The 25,254-nt window shown below is 35.0% G+C and overlaps 3 protein-coding genes across 3 annotated transcripts; 2 read left to right on the top strand and 1 right to left on the bottom strand.

Annotated features, from left to right (window-relative positions):
• Nucleotides 1-6,437: 6,437 nt before the first annotated feature.
• On the top strand, nucleotides 6,438-9,995 carry LOC118265684 (uncharacterized). Its single transcript, XM_050703904.1, has 4 exons — nucleotides 6,438-6,717; nucleotides 7,525-8,300; nucleotides 8,371-8,985; nucleotides 9,939-9,995. The coding sequence occupies exons 1-4, from the start codon at nucleotides 6,438-6,440 to the stop codon at nucleotides 9,993-9,995; spliced, it is 1,728 nt and encodes a 575-aa protein (XP_050559861.1).
• A 2,366-nt stretch (nucleotides 9,996-12,361) lies between these two features.
• On the top strand, nucleotides 12,362-17,005 carry LOC118281479 (putative nuclease HARBI1). The gene is made up of 5 exons (XM_035602055.2): nucleotides 12,362-15,374; nucleotides 15,469-15,656; nucleotides 15,736-15,868; nucleotides 16,065-16,206; nucleotides 16,457-17,005. The coding sequence occupies exons 1-5, from the start codon at nucleotides 15,150-15,152 to the stop codon at nucleotides 16,843-16,845; spliced, it is 1,077 nt and encodes a 358-aa protein (XP_035457948.2). The 5' UTR covers nucleotides 12,362-15,149; the 3' UTR covers nucleotides 16,846-17,005.
• A 140-nt stretch (nucleotides 17,006-17,145) lies between these two features.
• On the bottom strand, nucleotides 17,146-21,773 carry LOC118281480 (myb-related transcription factor, partner of profilin). Its single transcript, XM_035602056.2, has 5 exons — nucleotides 19,308-21,773; nucleotides 19,026-19,158; nucleotides 18,701-18,883; nucleotides 18,518-18,623; nucleotides 17,146-18,421 (listed from the first exon to the last, which is right to left on the bottom strand). The coding sequence occupies exons 1-5, from the start codon at nucleotides 19,367-19,369 to the stop codon at nucleotides 17,868-17,870; spliced, it is 1,038 nt and encodes a 345-aa protein (XP_035457949.2). The 5' UTR covers nucleotides 19,370-21,773; the 3' UTR covers nucleotides 17,146-17,867.
• Nucleotides 21,774-25,254: the final 3,481 nt, after the last annotated feature.

Raw genomic sequence — 25,254 nt, 5'->3', positions numbered from 1 at the left:
CTTCAAAATGTAATTTTCTTAGTGTCCCAAATATGATATTTGTTTTATATCTAACGAAGGAATATTACCAGATCCCGATAAAGTAAATGCAGTAAAAAATTATCCACATCCGAAAAATGCCGATGAAGTTAAAAGTATCGTGGCATTCACAAATTACTACAGAAAATTTATACCTAAGTTTTCTGAAATTGCACAACCTCTGAATCAACTTTGTAGAAAAAATATTGATTTTGTTTGGGATAAAAAATGTCAAAAGTCTTTTGAAACACTCAAAAACTTTATCATGTCACCTCCAGTTTCAGATTACCCAGATTTCTCAAAAGAAAATTATTTTATTTTGCAAACCGATGCATCTAATAAAGCCATTGGAGCAGTTTTATCCAATAAAAATGGCAGACCTTTACTAGCAGAACTTGGCAGGCTTTTACTAGCAGAACTCTGAATAAGGCCGAATCAAACTACCCAGTTATTGAAAAAGAGTTGTTAGCGATAGTTTGGGCTATCAAACATTTTAGAGCTTACTTGTACGGTCAATATTTTAAAATTAGAACTGATCATAAGCCCCTAGTGTACTTGTTTGGCTTGAAAGATCCGTCGAGCAGGCTTATGAAGTTTCGTTTGATATTAGAAGAATACAACTTTGACGTAGAATATGTAAGAGGTTCAGATAACGCAGCTGCAGATGCATTATCTAGAATCTGCTTAAGTTCGAAAGAATTAAAAGAATTGAATGAGAACATCGTTGATGTCATGACACGTGCTCAATCGCGAAAAATGAATAAACCTGATTCCTCCTCGTTGGATATGGTACATACTAATTTAAGGTCTGATCAGCCTAAGATCGTAAGTAATCATGTCAAACCGGCAGAATCAGTAGAATTACGTATGATTAATAAGGAAGAATTGAATAAATTGAGGAAATTAAGAGCTATTAGTAAAGAAAATAAAACGTTTTGTTATGTTGAAAAGAAAAAGATAATTTACATTAAATACCTAACCTCTGACTCACGAATGACGCGACGCGACTTTGTGAGAGAGTTAGACGATTTTTGTAAAATAATAAATGTCAATGAAATATGTATAATAAAAAAGGATGATAATAAGCTATTTATTAAAATACTAGTAGAGATAAAATCTATGAAAGATAGGACCGGTCCACCTATACATATAATAAATAATGTGAAGACAATTTATAATGAATATGACAGAAAAGTCATATTAAACGACTTCCATCTCCTACCTAGCAGTGGCCATGCAGGTATGAGAAGGATGGTCAATAACATTAAAAGGTACTATTATTGGCCAGGGTTAGATAATGATGTTAAGAACTTTGTTAGGCGTTGTGACAAATGTCAGCGTCAAAAATATTCGTTACCCATAAAAGAGTCATTAAAAATAACAACGACAGCTAACACAGCCTTCGAAAAGATATATCTAGATCTAGTGGGTCCATTTGAAGTTGATAATAATAATTACTCTTATGCTTTAACGCTACAATGCGAACTAACTAAATATATAGAAGCCTATCCCTTAATTTCTAAAACAGCGGACGAGGTAGCTAAAAGTTTTGTTGTTAACTTTATTATTAGGTATGGAGTACCGAAAGTAATAACTACAGACTGAGGGAAAGAGTTCATCGCATCTACGTTCCAAGAGGTATGTAAATTACTTAACATAAATCAGTTAAACTCGACTGCGTTCCACCACCAGTCATTAGGTGCGTTAGATGTGTCATATAAAAATTTAAATGCTTTTCTTCGCATTCAAATTGATAGTCACCCTGAAACTTGGAGTAGTTGGTTACCTTTTTGGTCGTTTGCATATAATACAACAGTCCATGCAGAGACAAAATTTACTCCGTACGAACTTGTCTTTGGTAAAAAATGTTCACTTCCTAGTAATTTGACTCTTGATTTAGAACCACTCTATAACTACGATCACTATCCATGTGAGCTCAAATACAGGTTGCAACTATCACAAAAAGAAGCAAGAAATAATTTAATACAGTCTAAAGAAAATAGAAAAATTATATGTGATAAATATACTAAGCCTATACACTATAATGTGAATGATTTAGTACTCTTAAAAAATGAGACAGGCAATAAGCTAAGTGATTTGTACTCTGGTCCATATTAAGTACAGTAGAACTCCAATTATCCGAACTCCGACTATCCGAATCGCCGATTATCCGAATCACAAAAATTGTCCAAAAAATCTAAGTGCGCTATTATTCTCCCCCTCGCGAAGCCAGTGTTTGCGCGTCAAGTCTTGACTTGACTTGTCTTAACTTGCCGTTGTGCCTACACTGACTTCCCCCCTCAATTTAATTCAATAAAAAAATAGTGCAATATCAAAACGTAGCTTTTATTCTCTTCAATGGCAAGTTTTTTTAAAAAATCCGATTATCCGAATATTTGATTATCCGAATGGGTCCCAGTCCCCATTAATTCGGATAATTGGAGTTCTACTGTAGTAAAAGATAGGCTACCAAATGTAGAAATAATTAAAAATGGAAAGAACGAATTAGTGCATAAGAATCGCACAAAATTGTATATCCAATAGTAAATAAAATGCTATGTTTTGTCTGAGTACATTTTCGATCATTTATTTATTTCTTATACTTGATTATTATATTTTTAAATATTAAATTAAAAAGAAAAAAAAACATTTAAAAATATAAAAAGCAGTAGCCCACCAGTAACGGGATAAATCCAAGCTACCGGTGGTCAGGGCTCAAGAGAGAGGAATTTCCGGACAATACGCGCCGTGTTCAGAAGTACTGCCTTCTGCATCAGGCTCTTGATCCAACCGTCTAACGTTAGCCTACTTAGGTGTTGGTCGAGGCTTTTGGCTATAAGGCCATTGGCAGATACGACTATCGGCACAATGATTGCTGAATCTACATCCCACATGTCGACAACCTCATGAGCTAAATCAAGATATTTACTAGCTTTATCTTTTTCAGCTTTCACAAGATTCTCGTCATGTGGGATTGTTATATCAATTATCATTGTGCGACGGCTTGGTCGATCTATCACCACAATGTCAGGTTTGTTAGCAACAATTGTCCTGTCTGTGATGATAGTTCGATCCCAATACAGTGTGACATCTCCATTTTCAAGAACTGGGTCAGGCAGATACTTATAATACGGCACATCAGATTCAACAAGTTTGTATTTTAAAGCAAGTTGTTGATGAATAATCCTGGCTACAAGATTGTGTCTATGCAAGTTAGTACTCTCCGTTAGCTAAGTGAGAACAACCCGAAATTATATGTCGAATGGATTCCCCAGGGTGATGACATGCCCGACAAATGTCAGCCGTTCCATCCTTTATAATATACTTTCGGTAGTTGTTCGTCAACATAACTTCGTCCATAATTGCACAGACAAAACCTTCCGTTTCTCCAAATAAGTTACCAAAACGTAGCCAGGATACGGACGCTAAGAAATCTGTATCTGGCCCATGTAGGGCCCGATAGTAGCGTCCGTGCAACTCCTTACTTTGCCATACATTCTTGCGATCCTTAGTGCTTAGTATTATAGGTTCTCTCCAGTCCTTATTAGCCAAGGAGAGCGGAGTAAGTCCTTTGTCCACTGAGACAACATCTCGATGTATCCCCTAACCTCCATTTTGAAAAAATATTTTCGGAGACTGCACACTTCACTATTGTGTAGGGTTTTGGCATTTAAAAAGCCTCGCCCCCCACATTTACGTGGTATGTACAGTGAGTACATTTATTATTAACATTTTATTTTATATTTTATTTAAGATACAATTCATTTTATTCAATCTTTATACTTATAAGATTAACCTTATGTAAACATAAAACTTTGCATTAGATTATAATTACTTTTACATACTTATATTGTACTCTAGGTACTTAAGTATAATAATAACCTATAAAAAAAATGTTTCCTTATATTGTCACATTTTTTTTTTCTTTCGGATGGAAGGTGTAGTAGTAGTAAGATAAATATATACATATAAGTATACATACACGTGTAATGCTAACCTATATAGCCCAATGTGTTATTATAATAAAGTCAGTCTTGTATCAACAGCCGATCGTTTTACTCATCTCCTGGCACTCGCCTTACAAATGAAACCCTCTGTAAATGAGACAAATGTTTATTTGAGATGTCTCACTTAACGAGGTTTCACTGTATAATAAATGTATATATTACCTGTCCATTTTATCCGCTATTTTATTAATTCCTATAAGTATTTGTTTTAATACTTTTAATGAGTCTGCATTTTCTCTTTCTACTGCCAATCTTTCTTGGCTTAATTGTACGAGTTGCCGGCGAGCCTCCTCCTTGCTCATGCCACGTCGCCGGCGTGAACGTACACGGGGCACTAAAGGAGGGAGTGGTATTTCCCTTTGAAGAGGTTGTACCAGAGGTGGCACAGCAGGAGGAGCTACCAACACAGCCTCCAACAGAGGAGGCTGTGTTGGTAACTCCTGCTGCTGTGGTATTACTGGTGGCACCGCTGCCGGCGATGGTACCTCTTCCTGACGTGATATATTCTCAATTAAATTAGGTGAGTCCGCAGGCCAGACAACCAAAGCCCCTTCTGTTGCTGCAGCAGAGCTAGTGGTGGCTTGTGGAGCCTGAAATGTAATATATTTTTAAATTAACTATGCATTTTAATAAAATTGCAAAACATATCATCATTATTGATTTTTTTTTCCAATGTCGCTGAGACTTGGAGGCCCGCCACCAGTATGAGTCTGCGAAAGTCTGACTGTTGACGCCTTTCTTTTTAATTTCGACTTATACTCCACCCAATACTTCAAGAAAAAATATTATTACATATTACATATACTACATATTATTTTGTTAATTTGTAGGTATTAAAAGTCTTTCATTAATCAATTAAGAAGTTTCAATCAATATATAATTAGAATTAAATGAAAATATAATAATAATTACTCACAGTACACCATTCCTTGCCGCTTTTCACAGCGCCTTCACCTTGCGCGTTCAAATGCTCGGAAACATTTTCCCACATCCTCCTTGAATGTTCCCGAGCATGAGCGCTTTTATTATATCCCAACGCCACCCTATTAGTGTTTAGGAAGTCCCACAACACTTCTAGCTGGGTATATGTTACCCGTCGACGACGATTTGCTGGTAGACTTTACGAAGTCGAGCTAAATAAGTAGATAAGAATTAAAAAGCCGTTTAATAGGATTATATTAGTCAATTTTACCTATGACTTACATAACTTCACGCCTTTTTATCCCCGAAGGGGTAGGCAGAGGTGCACATTACGGCACGTAATGCCGCTATACAATGTACACCCACTTTTCACCATTTGTGTTATAAGTCCCATGTAATAGGGGTGAGCCTATTGCCATATCCTGGACACAATTCCAGACTCCGTGCTACTACTGAGAAATTTTCGAAAATCCGAAAAAAGCCCCAGCAATACTTTGCCCGACCCGGGAATCGAACCCGAGACCCCTTGTTCAAATAAAGCGACGATTTACGAAGATATTGAGGTTCAGAACCACATGATGACGACCAACATACTCTTGGCAGCGGCTTTGACTATTGGTATTACGGCTATTATATAATTCGGATGTCAGAAATGGAGGAAAAATGAACGCAAATGGATGGAAAGGAAGATGCACTTTGAATTTATAAGGCGTATGCGACAGAGGCTCTCAGGAAGATTTGGCAGACCAGATGAAGAAGCTGAACCAGTCTGAAGGGGGAATTAAGCTACGGTGCTCTCTGCGTACATAAGAAAAATGCGTGAATTTATGGAAATACGGCTTTGAACAAATGGAAAAATGAACTATATATTTTTTTTTAGTGACATAGTTATATGGAACAAAATTTGGAAATTATTTTAAGTAAGTTGAATGATATTCAAATTAAGTTAAGAAAGTTGGGCCCTACTAGACGAGTACAATATGCAGGTAATGTAAGTGAAAAAAATTTACAAGCTGAGAAGTTATTTCTAGCGTATAAAGATGTCATTAGTAGTTTTAAAACTAAAGAAACTACAGTAGAACTTGCTGAGTATGTGCATGATATATTAAGAGAACGTATAGAATTAACATATAAAAAGATTTTGACTTACAAAATTAGTAATTTCGAGGAAAATATAACTGTAACAAACATGGAGAAATTCGATATAAAAACGGCTACTTCCTTAATACCAGTAATGGATAATTCAGAACAAACTATTGAAAAAATTATAGATGGAATTGAGATGTATAATGAATATTTAGTAGATACTACACAGAAAAAGTTATTAATAACATTTGTATTGAAAACTAGGTTATCGAAATCTGCTAAATAAAAATAAAAAAGCGAATATGACAATGTGACAAATTTAATACAAGATTTAAGAAGTTCTTACTAACTAAAAAATCGGCAAATTCAATACTTAGCCAAATGAATAATTTATCGCAAAACAATATGTCAATAAGTGAGTTTGGTGATAAATTGACAGATTTATTTGTAGGTCTCACTATCGCACAAAGCGACGAAAACCCAAAAGCAAGTGAGATTTTGAGACCTATAAATGAAAAACTTGCAATTAAAAGGTTTGCAGATGGCTTGCGTAACAGGCGGCTAAGCACAATCATATCAGCCAGGGACTACTCGCAGCTGAAGGACGCGGTGCGTGCGGCCGAGGATGAAGAGCTGGGTCAGCCTTCGTCCTCCAACAACATTTTTAATGCAACGCAAAGGAGAGGTAACCAATTTAATTACTATAGGTCTTCACGGATAAGCCAAGGGACAAAGGACATTACAACTCGAATCGAGGACAAAATAATTACAACTATAATCCGAGAGGTAAGTACTTAAATAATTATAACTGGAGATATAATCATTCCCGACCAGCACGACAGTATCGTGGTAATTTTGTGAATTCGAGTCGTAATCGAGGTTACTGTAGTAGGGGTAATAATCGAACTGTTTGTTCAGCACAAGTCGAAAATTCACAAGAACCAGAAACTATTGAATCGAATCAGTTTTTTCGGACATAAACATTATATGTTTAATTGCGATAATAATGTAAAATATATATACTTGCATTTAGGCAATCAAAAATGTTCATGGTTACTAGGTACACGCGCCTCAATATCAGCAATTCGCAGTAATTTCTTATCGGAACGGATACCTGTACATAAAGACCCTATTGTTATAAACGGTATAGGTGGTCAGACGTACTCAGAAGGATATATTTATTTAACTTTGCAAGCATTCGATGAAAGCTTTTATGAACATAAATTTTATTTGTTTGAAAATTTACCTTGTAAATCAGACGGAATAAAATAGGTTTAGACTTTTTAAACAATTTCAATTCTACTATTGATTTAGAGAAAAATATTTTAACATTAACAAAAGAAAAACAAAGCACCGTGGTTACCGCTCTCAAGAAATGAGTGCAGCGGTAAAGCAACAAAAGTATGAGTCACTGATTCGAACGCAAAAACCGGTAAGGGACAACGATAAAAACTCACCAGAAACTCGAACGGTTGTTAATTTATCCACTTAGGTGCACTTAGAGTACTTGATAGAGGGTTGAATTTCGCTCCTACTCCAAACCACATCCCTTATGAAGAAGTGATAGGAAGTGTGGAGGAAGTAATAAGACGGAATCAGATACCGGCGAGTGATGCCGATGTGTTGAGACAGGACACAGCCGTAGCTTTGCGTCACGCCAAACTTCCAACACCAAACATCACAGCTGAAGAAAAGGCCGCACTACGTAATCTCCGCCAAGATGAGGACGTGTTAGTACTTAAAGCGGACAAAGGTAATGCTACAGTGGTTATGAACGTCACGGAGTATGATAAAAAGATTCGCCACTTATTAAGTGATGTAAATACCTATAAGAGAGTGAACTACAACCCGACAGCGCGGACGAATCGCAGTACACACAAAATCATAAAAGAATGTCAACAAATACTTACAGATGACACATTTAAGTACTTGCTCCGTCCAAGAAATGTACAACCTCCTAAAATATTTGGTCTGCCGAAGGTGCACAAGCCGAATGTTCCACTGCGGCCCATAGTCAGCCAGATAGATTCGCCTACTTACCACCTGGCGAAGCATGTGGCTAGTATACTGCAACCTTTAGTTGCACGTTCGACATCATATGTGATGGACTCGAGGCATTTTATTGACATACTGCAGTCCATCAAACTCCGACCTAACGATCTAATGGTTAGTTTTGATGTTGAGTCGTTGTTCACAAATGTTCCGATGGCAGACTGCATGGAAGTGGTGAAGTTGAGATTGCAAGAGAACAACAACGAGAGGGCTCGAGTATGTTAAGCTGTTTCATCATTGCTTGTGTACCAGTTACTTTGTATACCAGGGTCAGTACTATCTACAGATTGATGGTGTGGCAATGGGCAGTCCAGTGGCTCCGGTGGTGGCCAACATTTGGATGGAACATTTCGAACAGTTGGCTATCTCCACTGCCACCACATCTATAAAACTATGGAAGAGGTATGTCGATGACGTTTTCTGCATCATAGAGGGGGGCGAACAAGAGGTGAAAGTATGCTTGGCACATCTAAACAACATGCACGCGAAAATTAACTTCACCTACGAGTTGGAAAATGAGAGGACATTGCCATTTCTGGACGTGAAGATTTTGGTTCGTGCTGACGGCTCTCTGGGACACTCGGTTTACAGGAAATCGACTCACACTGACCGATATTTACAAGCTGATTCTCACCACCATCCCAGACAACTAAACTCTGTAGTCACCTCACTCACCAACCGCGCATATGATTTATGCGACGAGGAACATTTACAGGAGGAGCTGACACATGTGATGAAGGTGCTGCGGAGTAACGCCGTGTGGTGGCGAGGAGTGCGACCTACTGTGGAGAGCTGGGACGACGCGTTACGCCGGCTGCGCTTCATGTACGGCGCGGCGCGCCCAGCCCACAGGGTCTTACGCGACATATTCGCGACAGAACAAACAAGTGAAAGTGCCGACGTATATATTTCGCGTTTGTTGTACCTTTTTTAATAAAATAAAATAAATAAATAAAATTCGTACGCATAATAAAAGAAATACATAGGTCTAAAAACGTATCGGAGAATATTTTCGGAAAATAGTGTTTAAACAGCTAAATTGTACCGATTTTAAATTTTCCGTAAAAACAAAATTCAATTTTTTTTAAGACATTTTCGAAATGGTTTTTCGTTAAAATCGGTTCTGTCATTTCGAAAAAAAGGACTTGAAAGTTTATATGAAATGCCGTAAAGCGTAAACGCTCGCAAAGCCAATGTTTTTTTCATGTTAAAAACGTTTTTATACTAATTTTAATAATTTTATTTAATTTTCTTGAGAATGTCCAATTAAAGCTTTGGGGAAGATAAATAATATTTAATGTTTTCATATGTTTTTTATTAATAACAGCGTTGAATTGTTTTCGTAGCTGTTCATACTATATATAATTTGCAATATTTTGAATATGATGTTCAAGTCTTTTTGTTAATGTACACTAGTCTTAAGAATTCTATTCCGTTACTGGTACAGTCAATTCCGTGACTGTCCTATTTTATATTTTGATTTAAATATTATTTTTAGACCGAAATTCCATCTGATCGTCATCAAATTTTAACAATTTAAAGGGTAATAATTTGATGTATATAAATTTAAAAAAAACTTCCTATATTGTTTCCTAATTGAGTAATATACCAAAAAGTATTTGACTGATTTCGTCCAAAGAGTAACGTAATGGAAAATAAATTGATAAAAATGTATGTTTTTTGTATGTGATTTACGAGGACATACGCAACGCATGTTTAGTATCACGCATGTTGAGTATCAATTTTTGCCAAGTAGATACAAAGCTTAAAGATCGATTTCCAGAGTCTGGCTGAATTAAGAAACGATTCCATAGAGTGTCAGTTAGACAGTTAATGACACCATTTTCTATTAAGCCCACCATGCACCACACGGACAGCCAACAGAATCACGCGCTGTACCCAATTGTGTAAAATTCAACAATCTCCCACAAACTACATAAGCGCAGAGTTACTGTTCAGTCGCTTGTTTTGAGAATTTGAAGTTAATTATTTATGCACATAACTAATACTTGCACTAAGAGAGATATGAAAAATTACTGACAAGTTCGTCGATTAATTCGTGCATATGTTACAGTCAGAGTTATTAAATAGCAATTATTCATAATAACTGGTCATTATGAATAATTGTATATAAATACCAAATCACTAGATAATGTAATAAATTAATCACTTTATCTGGACATTATTCATAATAGGAAGTCCAAGTTAGTCAAAGTAATAATACATGTGTAACTCAAAATGTCACAAGACTCTTACTTGTAAGAATAAAAATTAGTCTTTAAGATTAAAGACTAATTTGTTTTGGCATAAATTTGAGTCGCATAACGTTAGTAGGCCTAATGACTTATGTAGGAAATGGTGGTGGTGAACTTGTAGTGCCCTATACATAATTCCGATCAAACTAATTTGCTATAGTTTCTGTAACAATTAAATAATAATGTCGGTTAAAAATTTAATATGCTGTGCAACAAAAGTTAGTGACAGAACCGAATTGCTACAAAACCGACTCCACGTAGTCTTGTTTGTCCTACCCTTAGAGTGTAATTTAAAATCGCGTAGGCGCGTGGGGCCGCCGGAGGCCCGCAGCGCCGGAGCCATGACAGAAACCCTGCCTGCTACATGCTGCATGTTTGCTTGCATGCTGCTCGTTTTATTACATTATCCAAGTCTTCGAAGATAGTATATAAAATTGCTAGTTAATGTGATTAATTTTGTGTCATTTATCACTTTATCTATATTGAGTAGTCGTTATATATAATTGCTAGACAGTATATATAATATCAAGATTTATTACTTTGGCTGTAATACATTCACTACATGACAGCACACTTTTTGTCTGGTACCGTTCGAATGCGACGTGGTCGTCGATTTGAGCGTGCAGATTTGTCTACACTAGGTGGCTAACTTGTCGCCTGTGACGAGGCCCGCGGATGGATGTACCTATCTAATGGATAGGTTATCCTACGAATAGGTACATCCGCCCGTCCTGTGGACAGGTACCCTGTACATTTACAGGCAAATTTGTCTGCAGAATTGTAACCAAATCTGGAACCTGTGAACCTTTATTGTCATTTGCGATACAAATCAGTACGCTCCATTTCTTCGTTAACCACGTATTCTTTCGTATTCGATCAAGTTATTTTGTGTACTAACGACTTTTGGCTTTGTGACTTTTGACTTGCTTGCTTGTGAATTGCGTTCAGGCATTAAATAATCTCTTTACAACGACTCTAGCTTTTTCTTGGACTGATATCTTATTGCAAATGGCTGCGTATACCACACAGGAATATGTGAACATGCACCTAATTTATGGAGAATGCAGGTGCAACGCTAGGGCTGCCTCTCGGCTTTATCGCCAAAGATACCCCAACGTGAATCGTTTCCCTTATCATAGAGTATTTGTCAATGTGCATCGCTTACTCTTCTCTGAGGGCCGGCTTCCGAACCAAATGTATGGTGAAGGAAGAACGTCGATTCTTGACGATACTGTGGTGTTTGAAGCAGTTAATGCAGACTCAAGTACTTCAGTACGTGCAATTGCGACAAGCACAGGAGTATCCAAAACTACAGTTTTGGATACTCCTGTTACTAAAAAAAAAAAAATCTTCACCCATATCATGTTCAACGGGTGCAAACTTTGTTACCCCGGGATTATGAACCTCGAATTGAATTTTGTCGAACCATGATTCAGAAACACCAAGAAGACCCATTATTTCTACAAAAGGTTCTTTGGTCGGATGAATCTACGTTTAAAAAAGACGGATACATGAATTTACATAATTTCCACGAATGGCACGCAGAGAATCCCAATTTAATGCGACAAGATAGATCACAATATCGATTCAAAATTAACATGTGGACGGGAATTTTGAACGGAAAGATAATTGGGCCTTTTGAGTTGCCAGATGTTTTGAATGCTGAAATTTATTTGAATTTTTTACAAAATCAATTGCCCAATTTATTGCTGAGCATTTTAAGAGATATGTGGTTTCAGCAAGATGGCTGTCCAGCATATTACAGCCGCTCGGTGAGACAATTTCTTAATGAAGAATTTTTTTTTTTTTTTTTTTTATGGGACATGCCGGTAATCGAGCAGACGTATTACCTGATGGTAAGCAATCGCCGCCGCCCATGGACACTTGAAACACCAGAGGCTTTACAAGTGCGTTACCGGCTTTTTGGGAGTTAGGAATTTAAGGGTTGTTGTTCGGGAATGGGGATGGGGAAGATTGGGAAGGGGGAATGTATTATACCATACCCGGGTAGATGGATAGGGCGGTCTGGTGTTATCTCGTGGCCAGCCCGCTCACCGGATTTGAATCCATTAGATTTTTTTTATTGGGGGGCAGTCAAGGAAAATGTTTACCTAAAACCGGTAGAAAACATAAATCAACTCCGAGAGAGAATTACAGAGGCAGTCGAATTTTTTAACAACGGAAGAATTGCGCGAGACGTATCACGAACTTTTATAAAGAGATGTCGTGCCTGTATAGCGGCTGAAGGACGGCAATTTGAACACCTTTTGTAAAAAAAAAACGCATTATTATGACTTTTTTCATCTTAATTAACCACTTTCTCAAAATCAACACTGACGTTAAAAAACGAATAAAACCTGCATAATGTGCGATATGACGTGCACCAAATAATTGCCTGGTGGGTGCGAGCCTTTAAGGTACACCTAAAGCATACTAGAATAAAGGAGATTTTGGACAATCTCCTTTAGCTGGCTATTTTTAAACAGGTTGCTCAACAAAAATGTAATTTACCAATAACTTTATTTATATTTTAGTAAATGTCTGATGCTAATAACTTTGTATCAATTAGCACTATAACATGCACATTTATTTTAGTATTTGTTATGATAACCAAGTCAGTTGGCTTTGAATTTGACTTCAGTGCTGTCAATCTGTTGTGTTTTTCGTCAAAATGACAGATATTATTCGCTTTGTTCTTTTGCATTGTGAGTGTTGTTTTTCTAAGTCTTATTGCAATTACTTCGGTTTTCCGCAATGGATTCTGATTCTTCACTATTCACGACCCTGGCAGTTTCTTGGACCCTGAATCTTGTATTTATGACGAACCTGGCACATCTACGGACACTGTACCTCGCCCTAACGATAACCCCGGCATTAATGTGGACCTCGTGAACTTGGATCCCGTGTTTACTCACGGTGATATGTTGACTAGTGAAGAGACAACGCAGCGCTGCGTTAATTGTGGAAGCGATTTATGTCAAAGGAGGCGACATATTCTTACACGAACGGATGTGCGGTTAATTGTACAACATTGGGTTGCTCCTCGTTTGGTAAGTTTTATTACCATTTCAATATCATTTACAATATGTACGCTTATAATATGTATGTTCTATGTTTTGATATCAATGTTTTGATTTGTTTAGATTGACGACGATAGTTTAGTTTGCCATCCTTGTTGGACTGTGGCTATTCATTATTCGAGGACGCAAATAATAAACGACAACTAGCAGTGGTCATCAACGAATCACCTGTGTCTGCTGTGGATGCTCTTTGCTACGGACGAGATCACATAGGCTGCATACTGAGACGGAGAGAGAATCTCGTATTAGGAATATGGTGATTGAACAGATAGCTCCTCGTCAAGTAAGTATTTTAAATAATTATTTATTGTATGTATTGTGTAGTTAATGTCAAATCTCATTGACCTCATAAGAAGACTTTCTCAGTTCACTTTTGTACTGATCCTGGTACATAGCACAATAAACTTATTTACAAAAATATGGTGTTTTAATGGACACAACAGTATGTATTTATTATTTATTTTGTTTTAGTTGCATGGATCTGACCAGATCTGTCATATCTGCTGGCAACGAGTAGATCGAGCTGCTGTACGTTCCACAGAGGCTGAAAGTCGTGCATCGGATAGATCAACTATCTTCTTGCCTTTGTACACTAGAGAATCAAGCAATCAAAGCTGCTGCCGAAAGGCTAGCTGTTCCTAAATGGCTAAGGATAATGTTATTCATAGACTTTAAATTCTATGTGCCACAAAGTTGTAGAATATGCTCAGTACATTTGTACAGTAATGATTGGGAAGTTCTCACTGAAATCCAGCCACCCATTCATAGTTTTAATGCAGATCACATCCAGGATTTTGCATCGTTTGCAGAAGAGTGTCAACTTATCCTGGATTTCAATAATATACATAGATTCAATGTCAGATGAACTTTGCCATTATTGGATTGGATTGGATTGGATTGAGCAAAGAGCAATTTAGACAACTGTTTTTAAAATTGCCAGGAATGCAAAATATTCGCTAAAATAAAGTGGTACTTGGTGCCTATCTCATTAAATTACGAACAGGTGATAGTGATCAAAGGATCTCAACACTTTTGAATATACCTCGGACTACATTAATGAGGTTAATGGGTCAAGCTAGACAAATAATAAACCGTGTATTAGTTCCTAACAACTTAGGAATCAAACCATATTACTAGAGCACAAATATCAGAAAGGAATTTGATAATACCTAATGGTTTATTTGGAGGTGAAAATAGGCAACCTATTATAATTAGTGATGGGACATATGTGTACAAAAGGCCTCAAATTATATGTACCAAAAAGATACATATTCATTACACAAGTATAGGAACTTGATGAAGCCTTTACTTATGGTTTGTTGTGATGGATACATTATAGATGTATTAGGCCCCTATCCAGCTACAACATCAGTGGGCCTAGACAAGTGGCACAAACGATATTAGAATAGAATAGAATAGAAACCTCAATGTATGGGATTAAGATAGCGTACGCTTTGTAATTTGATCTACGAATAGAAGTTGAGCCAAATGTCATTATAATCTATTCCTTCAAACGAAACGCCGGAGAAGTACATAGTTAGCGAACAAAAACCAAGCCAAATGGCAGTTTTGACAGTAGATTTGACTGTTAGCGAACGTCAACTAGGCGTACACCAAACACTTGTAGATTGCTTGTAGAAAACGCTACAAAATGGCGGATTTTTGATCAGCTGGTGGAAGTGTATGATGTTACTGTTTGTTTCTAAAGTAAAAAAATATTTTCTATTAAAATGCATCACTTAAGATTATTTTGGGCAGCGCATAACGAAGAATTATGGCTCAGGCAACATCGAAGAAATGTTTGCAGAAGTAATTTAGAAAAAATTAGTGAAATGCCGGAGGTGTTATTTATAGAAAGGTTTCGTTTAGACAAACTTACTTTTAGAATGCTTTGTCGTGATTTGCGTCGTCATACCTCATTACGAGGAACCAGAGCGATTCCTTTGGAAATAAAGGTAAGTAAATACATCTAAATGTTACATAGAAACAATATTCAAAAGATAAATTCTAAGGTTATAAAACTAATATTATCTGTTTTGTTGTATGTAGGTGCTATGTACGCTAAGCTACCTAGCTAATGGGTCGTACCAGAGGCCCGAGGGTGTCATCCAGCATTTGCCTCAGCGTACAGCAAGTCGTTGTATACGACAGGTTGTAGAGGCACTGAATAGCAACTATATGTTGAAGAATATTCAGTTTCCTCAAACACAACAAGAAAGGTCAAGGATAAGACAAGAGTAAGTAACATAAAAGATGAATATTCTAAACACTTAGCCCTGTAACATAGCTTTAATATTTTTGGCCTATTACTTCCAGGTTCCAGAGAAAATTTAATTTACCTGGTGTAATTGGCTGTATTGACTGTACCCATATAGCTATAGTTAAACCACATCACGATGAACACCAATTTTTTAACAGGAAAGGATACCATTCTTTAAATGTTCAAATGGTAAGTTTTACAGCATAATAACAAGTTCTAGGCTTCTTACTGAATGCTAAAACATGATTTGTTTTGGATAATTGTTTGTTCTATTTATTTTGTAAAAGGAATAAAATATAAGTAGACATGTATTTTTTTTTTCATTTTAAGGAAAGTATAATTTATTAGTTTGTATAATAAGTACCTACTTTTTATGTGTTTACAGATTTGTGACAACAATTTGAAAATACTCAATGTTAATGCAAAATATGGTGGAGCAACACATGACTCCTTTATATGGGCATCCAGTCAAGTGGAAAGATACATGCGTGAACTTCATCAACGTGGTGAACAGACTTGGCTATTAGGTAAACAAGACATATAACTCTATAATAAATGCGAAAGTTTGTGCGGATGGATGTATGTGAGTTGCTACTTGTTACTCTTTCATGCAAGAATGGCTGAACAATATAATCCAAATAGGATGAAAATTGGTACACAGATAGTTTATGATATGAAATTACATATTGGTAATTACATATTAGGGTTAGCGAAGCCGCGGGCGAAAGCAAGTTTTCTGTAATCTTTCTTAAATATAAAAATATTACATATTTTTAGGTGACTCTGGATACCCTCAAAGAAGCTGGCTAATGACGCCAGTATTAAACGCCGCACCTGGTTCTCGAGCAGAGGTATACACCACACGACATGTTCAAGCAAGAAATTGCATTGAACGTTGTTTTGGTGTACTCAAAGCACGTTGGAGGTGCGTGCTCAAGGATCGGGTTCTCCATTATCATCCTCACGTTGCAAGCAAGATTGTAATGGCGTGTTGTGTCTTGCATAACATTGCGTTAAAAGCTCGTTTACCACCACCAGTTGATACAGAGGAGCAACATGATTCTGCTGACAATGAAGCATGGCAAGCTGGTCCTGCATTTCCCAGCAGCCAAGAAGAGCTGATGCAAGGCAGGACAATACGAGATTGCTTAATAAATAGACTATAGGTTACCTTTATCATAAAGTATATTTAATAAGCTATGCCAGTTATATTAAAATGTACAAATTTTAGTTTTTAATTTCGAATATGTATAAATTCTAATTTTTAATCTCGTTTTTATTTAATTTTATTTTCATTGTACTTAATAAAAAAATTATAATGTGTATTTCTTGATCTCATTTATCTTGTCTTCTTATCTTTGTTTTAGATTTTTGTACTATGAACTACAACCTGAAAATAATAAAATAATTATATAAGCTAAGCACTAATGCAGCCAACAAGCTGCCACGGACAGGGATGGGAATCAAGGAATTGGGGGATAGATCCAACATTAACAATAAAACGCAATATTTTTCTACAGTAAAAGTTTTTATTAGTTATATTAATTAACTAAGAAATCTGTTTTTCCTTAGAAACTAAATAAACACAACAATTAATCAGTCTTAACAAAAATCATGCAATGAGATTTAACATATCCTGCATAATACACACACACACACAGACAACCGAAATATTATAACAGGATATTATTATAATAGGATAACTCAAAAAACTCAAATAGTAATTAAACCCCGTCAATAATCCAATAAATTAATCAAATCAATTTTCAAAATAATCAGACAAACAATTAGGCATAAACATAATAAAACATTCAATTTATCAATTAAATCAAACATTTAAAAAAAACCGGCCAAGTGCGAGTCGGACTCGCCCATGAAGGGTTCCGTAACAACAAGTAGATGACATAATATAAAAGTTATAAAATAAATTTAAATTTATTAATTTTTATACAACATTCGAATAGCGGTTACCAAAATACATCAACCTGCAAAGTTTCAACTATGTAGGCCCAACAGTTTCGGAAATAAATGGCTGTGACATACGGACGGACGGACAGACAGACATGACGAATCTATAAGGGTTCCGTTTTTTGCCATTTGACTACGGAACCCTAAAAATCAAAATAATCAAATTAAACATAATACTTACTTAATACAATGGTTAACAACAACAAAACTAAAAATTTAGCTATAAAGGGTCTGTTGAGGGCAAACTTCCTACCTGTCGTTGCTGTGATATTACATCAATTAGGCTTTGAACAAGAATGCCTAATTTATGCAATAACTGGTTGTGTTGTTGAGCCACTTCTATCTTCTGCGCCTCCAATCGTAGTCGTTCCATCTCCCGTTCATGAAGGCGCTTGTCTCGCTCCTCTTCAAGTTCAAGGCGGCGCATTTCTCTTGCCTCTTCCCGTGCAAGACGGCGTTGCTCGACGGCTGCAAATTCCTGTGCAGCTCGTTCAAAAGGAGTCAACCCCCTATTTCTTCGCGCGCTCAATAGGGCACGGCGTGGAGTTGTAGCTGTCGACAATGGAGAATCTCCAGCTTGCTGCCGATTGCGACGCAGTGGAGGTGTTCTTGGGTGCCTTTGTTCACGTGGAGGTGGCCGTATTCGTGGGGGCGATGGAGTTGTAAGTGGAGGCGGTGAAGATGTTAGAGGGGGCGGTGATGACGGAATTATTGGTGTACATGCATTTGTGACTGTACGACAAATGCCTGACGTCCCTGGCGTGCCATCTGCAACTGAAATAAACATATTTGTTTCATAAGTTACTATTTCGTTTCAACTATAGATGTTTTGTTTTTTGAGTAACCACTTATTATAATTATTATACTTACAATTTGAAATATTTAACAGATTTTGGCTATTATCTCCCAATGCACTGTTTTGTTCCACAGGAAGTTGAATCCCACTGCCCACCAAAGCCGGTTCATTTGATGTTGTCTGTAGACAGATATAAAACAATTATTGGTAATTAGCTGTGCAGTGTTGTAAAATTATTTAAGTATTATGATACTAACATTGAAACCTTGCTCCTCGATACCAGCTTGTCCAACCACAGCAGATATACCTATGATTGCTACTACCCTTTCTTCTAAAACACTCAAAGCTATTCGGTTGCTTGGACCACCACCAGTACCACTAGCATGTTTTCTTATATTCAAATATTTTTTTTTTGTTTTTGTTTTCCAATCAGCCCAAACCTAAAAAACATACAGCTTTTGAAAATAATGTCTATTTATATTATATTATTATAATATAATAATGTCTAACATATAATATTATTTTTATATAAATTAGTGTGTAGTTAGTGTAAAATGAGTAATAACATTATTGAATATCTACTTTTTTCCATTTATCTGATGATTTTTGAACACCACCACCAAGAGAATTTAAAGTATTAGTGAGTTCGACCCATAATCGCTCACTTTTACTTCGTCCTTGAGGACCTGACTGAGGTCTCGAGAGATCGCCATGCCTGCAACGTACACAAAAAAAAACTCAAGTGATAAGAACAGTGAAGTGCTGTGTGACTGGGTGATTTCATTGTTTATATTAAGGTTGACTCGTTGATTCTAAATGAAAGGAATGTGGTTTTTAAATAAATGTACGTAATATTATTTGTACCTTTCCATAAAATCTAGGAGAATTGAGAATTGTTCTGGACTTGCTCGTGTTCTTGGTTCCATGACTAAAACAAGAAAGATATACCATTCAATAAACTTTAGCTTTAGGTAGTTTTTAAGTTCCTAAAATTCTATTTTAAACTGCTATGTTTTAGAAGAATATTAATTTAGTGCTATATTTATTAATATAATCAGTAATATTATAATGTTTCACTTACCAATTATTTGAAAACAAGCGCTCACTGAATGTCAAACTGACGTTTAGAAAAACGAAACCATAGACAATATTTTTTATTTTTTTGTAGCATTCGCTTAGAATGAGCGTTCGACTACGCTTTGTACATTTGGCTCACACTTAGCGATCGACAACGCCAAGGCGTAAACGTTTGTAGAAATGGAATAGATTCGGAGCGTTTGCCATTTGTCTAGGCCCTCTGATGCAAATATAATAATAAATGAATTTAATGAAGAAACAAAACCACTTAGAATATATTTCCAAGCTGGTGATGTATTTATCCTGGATAGGGGTTTTAGAGATTCTGTGCCGCTGCTGAGAGAATGTAATTACAGAACTCATATGCTTGCATCCTTACAACAAGGTGAAAATCAATTGTCGACTCTTGCTGCTAATAAGTCGAGAGCTGTCACGGTTTGTAGGTGGGTTGTTGAAGCAGTAAATGGCATATTTAAGCAATCATTCAAATTGCTTAGGCACGATTTTTTTAATCGAGCATCAAAACATCCTGTGACAGACTTTCGCATAGCAGCAGCTCTAATAAATAGGTTTTACCAAAGAATTAGAGACAGAGCGGATGCAGGGCAAATACTGGAGATAATAAATGAAAATATGTACATAAATAATTCTCTTAGTGATTTTGTTAATCAAAATAATTTAAATAGACGGCGCACAAATTTTCTATCCATAAATGTAAATATAGATAATGTATCATTTCCGAGGCTGGAATATAATGAATTAATTTTAATTGCGTGTGGAACGTACCAATTAAAACAAGCACGTTCCTACTATGGCGAACACATAAGAGGCGACGTTTCTTATACGATTGAATTATGCAGAAATACTGCCAGCAGCCTACTGGAAGATTTCCCGCTCCCTTCAGTCAACTGCAGTTTATTGCGTGGGAAAATACATAGTAGACACATTAGTAGAAAAACATATATGTATATACAAGGTGACTTTGAATTCGACGTATTCCTCTCGGGAGGTGATAATACAACTAATTTCCTACAAAATTAGCCCTGAGGCCCTTGTGCGGAAAGTGCCTCAGGGCTAATTTTAAATTATTTACAAAATTCTCAAAAACAAATGAATTAATTGATGATAACTAGAGTGTAAAGAGAAAAGGGCAATTTCAAAAACATCTTAATTTGCAAAATTTTGTTCAAAGTGATCTTACGACGAATACAATTCTTTATCACTATGACGTGGTGGAATACAAATTGGTGCCACAAAACTAAATTTGATAAGAAATTACTTGTCATTTTAAAACGAATGATATTTCTGCCATTATTAATATTTATGATTTATTCCATTCTAATACCAAAAACTAATACCACTGGTATTTGATTCAACTCTTATTTTTTTTCTATTCCGAACGGATACCACTTTTTAAATAATTTAATTTAATGTACGAACGAATACCAACAACTTGAATTTGGTACAGTCAGTGCAGTCAAACCTAATCAAAGTAAATTTGTTTTTCAATATTTTTATGTAATCGTAATATAATGCTTAAAACTTTCCAAATTCACTTCACTCCAATATTTTTTACAAAGGTTAGCATAGGTAAGAGTGGTTTTAGTGAATCATCTTGCTATTTTTTTTACCTGCGAGGAAGGGTGAGTTTGCTCTATTGTTCCAAAATTCGAAACAACCAATCAGAGTCAAGTGTGACTGGAATGTTGTGCTTTGACTCGGAAAGAAATTTTATCTACATAAATTCCTACATAAATCAGAGTGACAGTGATTTTTATTTATTAAGCGAGTATATTAATTTGTTCTTTTGTATAATTTACTTCTCTTTATTAAAATTAGTGTTCTTTAAAATACCTATTATTTGATTTTTTTATCATAATCCAATCAAATATAAAAGTTACATACAATATATATATTTTTTTAGATATGTCTGAGGAAGCTGATAATCAGCCCTCAACATCTTCGGGAAAAACGGGAAGCTTGACTTTCATAACAAGAAATGGTGGCTTGGTTTTAATGAGAGCTGGTTACCAGTACACAAAAAAAAGTGAAAATAAAAATGGATGGACCCATTGGAGATGTGTGAATGTTAAAGAGTGCAGTGGATTTTTACAGATAAAGGTATGTTACCAACTTCTTACATAGAGTTTAACTGGCTTATTTATAATGGATTAGTGGAGCTTTATAAGGCCTTTGTAGGAAGCTTGTTAAAAAAATGGTATTCATAATCGTATTTTAGAGGTAAAAACACTCTTTATTGCACAAAATCTCCATTAAAGAAACGATTATGAATAAGAATTTTTATCGAACGTTCGGTAGGCTTAAGGTGAATGCTCCAGGGTAGCCGCGAAATTCAAATTACCGTACGTTTTTTGCAATTTGCAGCTGAGTATCGGATATTTTATAATAGAAACTAAATTCGCGGTACTGGCATGTATGTATTTACACAATTATACTTATTAAAACCTTCAATATAATTGTCTAACTTAGAGAAAAGAGAAAATGTGCCATTTTAATAATAACTTTACGTTTAATATAAATTTTAACTTAGTGGGTTACATTGATAGATTTAACTAATATAATGATATAAATACATACATGCCAGTACCGCGAATTTAATTTCTATTACTATACTATCCCATACTGAGCTGCAAATTGCAAAAAATTTACGATAATTTGAATTTTTCGGGCCACCCTGGAGCATCCACCTTAAAACAGGTTTTAACTAATGAAGGTTTATACCTTCGGTAAGCGTTATATTATGAATAAGACAGTTAGTGTTCCATCTTTAAAAAAATTTTTTTATCCGAAATCTATTTTTGCTAAAGCTATTTTGTTGTCCTCACAGGATGGCAATATTTCCAATGAGAAAAATCATAGCTGCGAGCCCGATGAATTCAAAAATGTAATAGCAAAAAAGCTGGATGATTTAAGAGATAAAGTGATGAAGTCTGATTTCGCCCCAATACCAAACATATATAACAAATTCAAATCACAATTCTGCGCTACTGAATCAGATTTGGTGAGAAATATCCCATCGTTTGCAAACATCAAATCAAAATTGTATTATGCAAGAAACAACGCAGCTGGTGTAAAAAAATTAATGTAAATCAATTGATGAAGTAGAAGTTCCATTACAATTTAGAGATTTTTTGTTTTACGATTATAAAGATGAGTCTTCCAATACCCGAATAATAATCTTGGTCAGTCCAAATCAACTAGAGAAAATTCCGAGCATTAAATTTTTTGAAAGCGACGGAACATTCGATTGCACCCCTGAGCCTTTTGTGCAGTCATATACTATCCACGGAGATCTGGGAAGTGACGAAGATCACACTCGTATAGTTCCTCTTATTTATGTTTTACTTAACAAAAAAACAGAAGAAACATACAAAAAAATATTTGAAATTTTGAAACAAAACATTCCTGGGTGGGAACCCGTAAAATTTTTAACAGATTTTGAACTAGCCGCAATGAACGCCATTACAATTGTTTTTCCGTCAGTTGTGATTAACGGATGCTACTTTCATTATTCCAAAAATGTATGGAAAAAAACCAAAACAGTTGGATCTGACAAAAGATGCTATCACCCAAAGACATGTAAGACTTTCAGCTTTACTGCCTTTACTTCCTCGTAAATTCATATCAGAAGGATGGTGCTACATAATGGAAGCCTGTCCTGATACTGACGCCATTCAAACATTTAATGACCACATGGTGTCACAATGGCTAGAGAACGAGAGTTTTGTAGACATTTGGTGCGTTCATGGTGAACGCCATCGAATCACAAATGCCGTAGAATCTTGGCATAAGAAATTAAACTCGGCTGTGCCAAAGAATGCTAATTTGTATCAGCTTCTGAACGTGCTGAAAGAGGACGCACATTTACAAACAGTGGTTGTTACTCAATATAAATCAAACGCACCCCCGCAAAACGATGTGCACAGACAACTATTATGAAAAATTCGTGGATCACATACGTAACTGACCAACTCCTCAAAAACAAAATCTCCGTAGGTCACTGCTTAGAAAAATTAAGGGTTTAGCTACTAATTGTTGAAATATAAGAAATTATTTACACGTCATTTAGCTGATTATACTAATAGTTTATTTTCTGTGATATTTTATAATTCTTAGATTATAAGTGAATTATTCACATATGACATTTTTGCAAAAAAAAAAATTGCTGATTCATTGCTATATAGGTGAAGAATGACTGATTTGATTAAACAACAAGTTGATTTTCTGTGAAATTTTACAATTGTTTAGGTAAGGTTAGAATTCATTGTAAAAAAATTGCTGATTCATTGCTATGTAAGTGATGAATGACTGATTTGATTTATACAAAAAGTTGATTCTGTGATATTTTATAATTGTTAGATTTAAAGTGAATTTTTCATATTAGATATTATTGCAAAAAAAATGCTGTTTCATTGCTATGTAAGTGATGAATGACTGATTTGATTTATACAAAAAGTTGATTCTGTGATATTTTATAATTGTTAGATTTAAAGTGAATTTTTCATATTAGATATTATTGCAAAAAAAAATGCTGTTTCATTGCTATGTAAGTGATGAATGACTGATTTGATTTATACAAAAAGTTGATTCTGTGATATTTTATAATTGTTAGATTTAAAGTGAATTTTTCATATTAGATATTATTGCAAAAAAAAAAATGCTGTTTCATTGCTATGTAGGTGATGAATGACTGATTAGATTATACAAAAAGTTGATTTTCTGTGATATTTTACAATTGTTAGATAAAAAGTGATTTATTTTTGTTAAAAATTTACCTGACATAGTTGTTATGAGATAGGTAGACGTGAATAATTACGTACCTATCTAATAATAACTATGTTAGATAAATTTCAATATAAATTAAGAGTTATAATTGCAAAGACTAATAGAAGTAAATAATTAGTCTAACAATATATATATTCATTAAAGAAAAAGATATTATTAATTGATGTATACTGATATTACAATAATAAAAAAAGATATTAATATATAAAATGGTGATAACATATTGATAGATATTAATTACAATAATAATAATATTTATGTTAGTTTTTGTTATAATATCACATTATTGTTAAGATATAATAAGTACTAAGTGACTAGATACTAAATGTGTCAAAATGTATGTTGCCGTACCCTAACCGGGTTTCATGTTGAGACAAATGCTCCTAATTATGTATCATCTTAATGTACACATGAATGCAATAAATGATTTGAGTTTGAGTTTGAGTTTGAGTTAATTTTTTGAGATATTTTGTAATTTTTAGATTGTAAGTAAATATGTTTGATGTTTTTGCAAAAAAAAATATTATACAAGTATAAAGAGGAACTAAAATTATATTAAAGTTGATTATTTAAGTGATATTTTATCATTGAACAAGACGTTTGCTAACAAAATTTGTTTTTTTTTGGAGTTATCTGTTTTTTTTTTCAATTAAAGGTCTTATTTACATACAAAGCATTTTTACTGACTGTACCTCATATCTTTGAACTTGTTTTGGTATTAGTTTAAACAATGGTATCGGTTCGGAATAGAAAAAAATATGAGTTGAAACAAATACCAGTGGTATTAGTTTTTGGTATTAGAATGGAATAAATCATATTTATAAATGATAACTGATGTATTGGCAACTGATTAAAACTAAAACTACTAAAATCCAACCAGTATTTTTTTATTTATTGATGTTTTTGTAATCAATTCGGGATTTTTTTA

Source organism: Spodoptera frugiperda, chromosome 25, assembly GCF_023101765.2.
Source record: "Spodoptera frugiperda isolate SF20-4 chromosome 25, AGI-APGP_CSIRO_Sfru_2.0, whole genome shotgun sequence".
Lineage (NCBI taxonomy): Eukaryota > Metazoa > Arthropoda > Insecta > Lepidoptera > Noctuidae > Spodoptera > Spodoptera frugiperda.
Note: the sequence above shows the minus strand (reverse complement) of the source record. Positions and strands in the feature narration are given on the sequence as shown.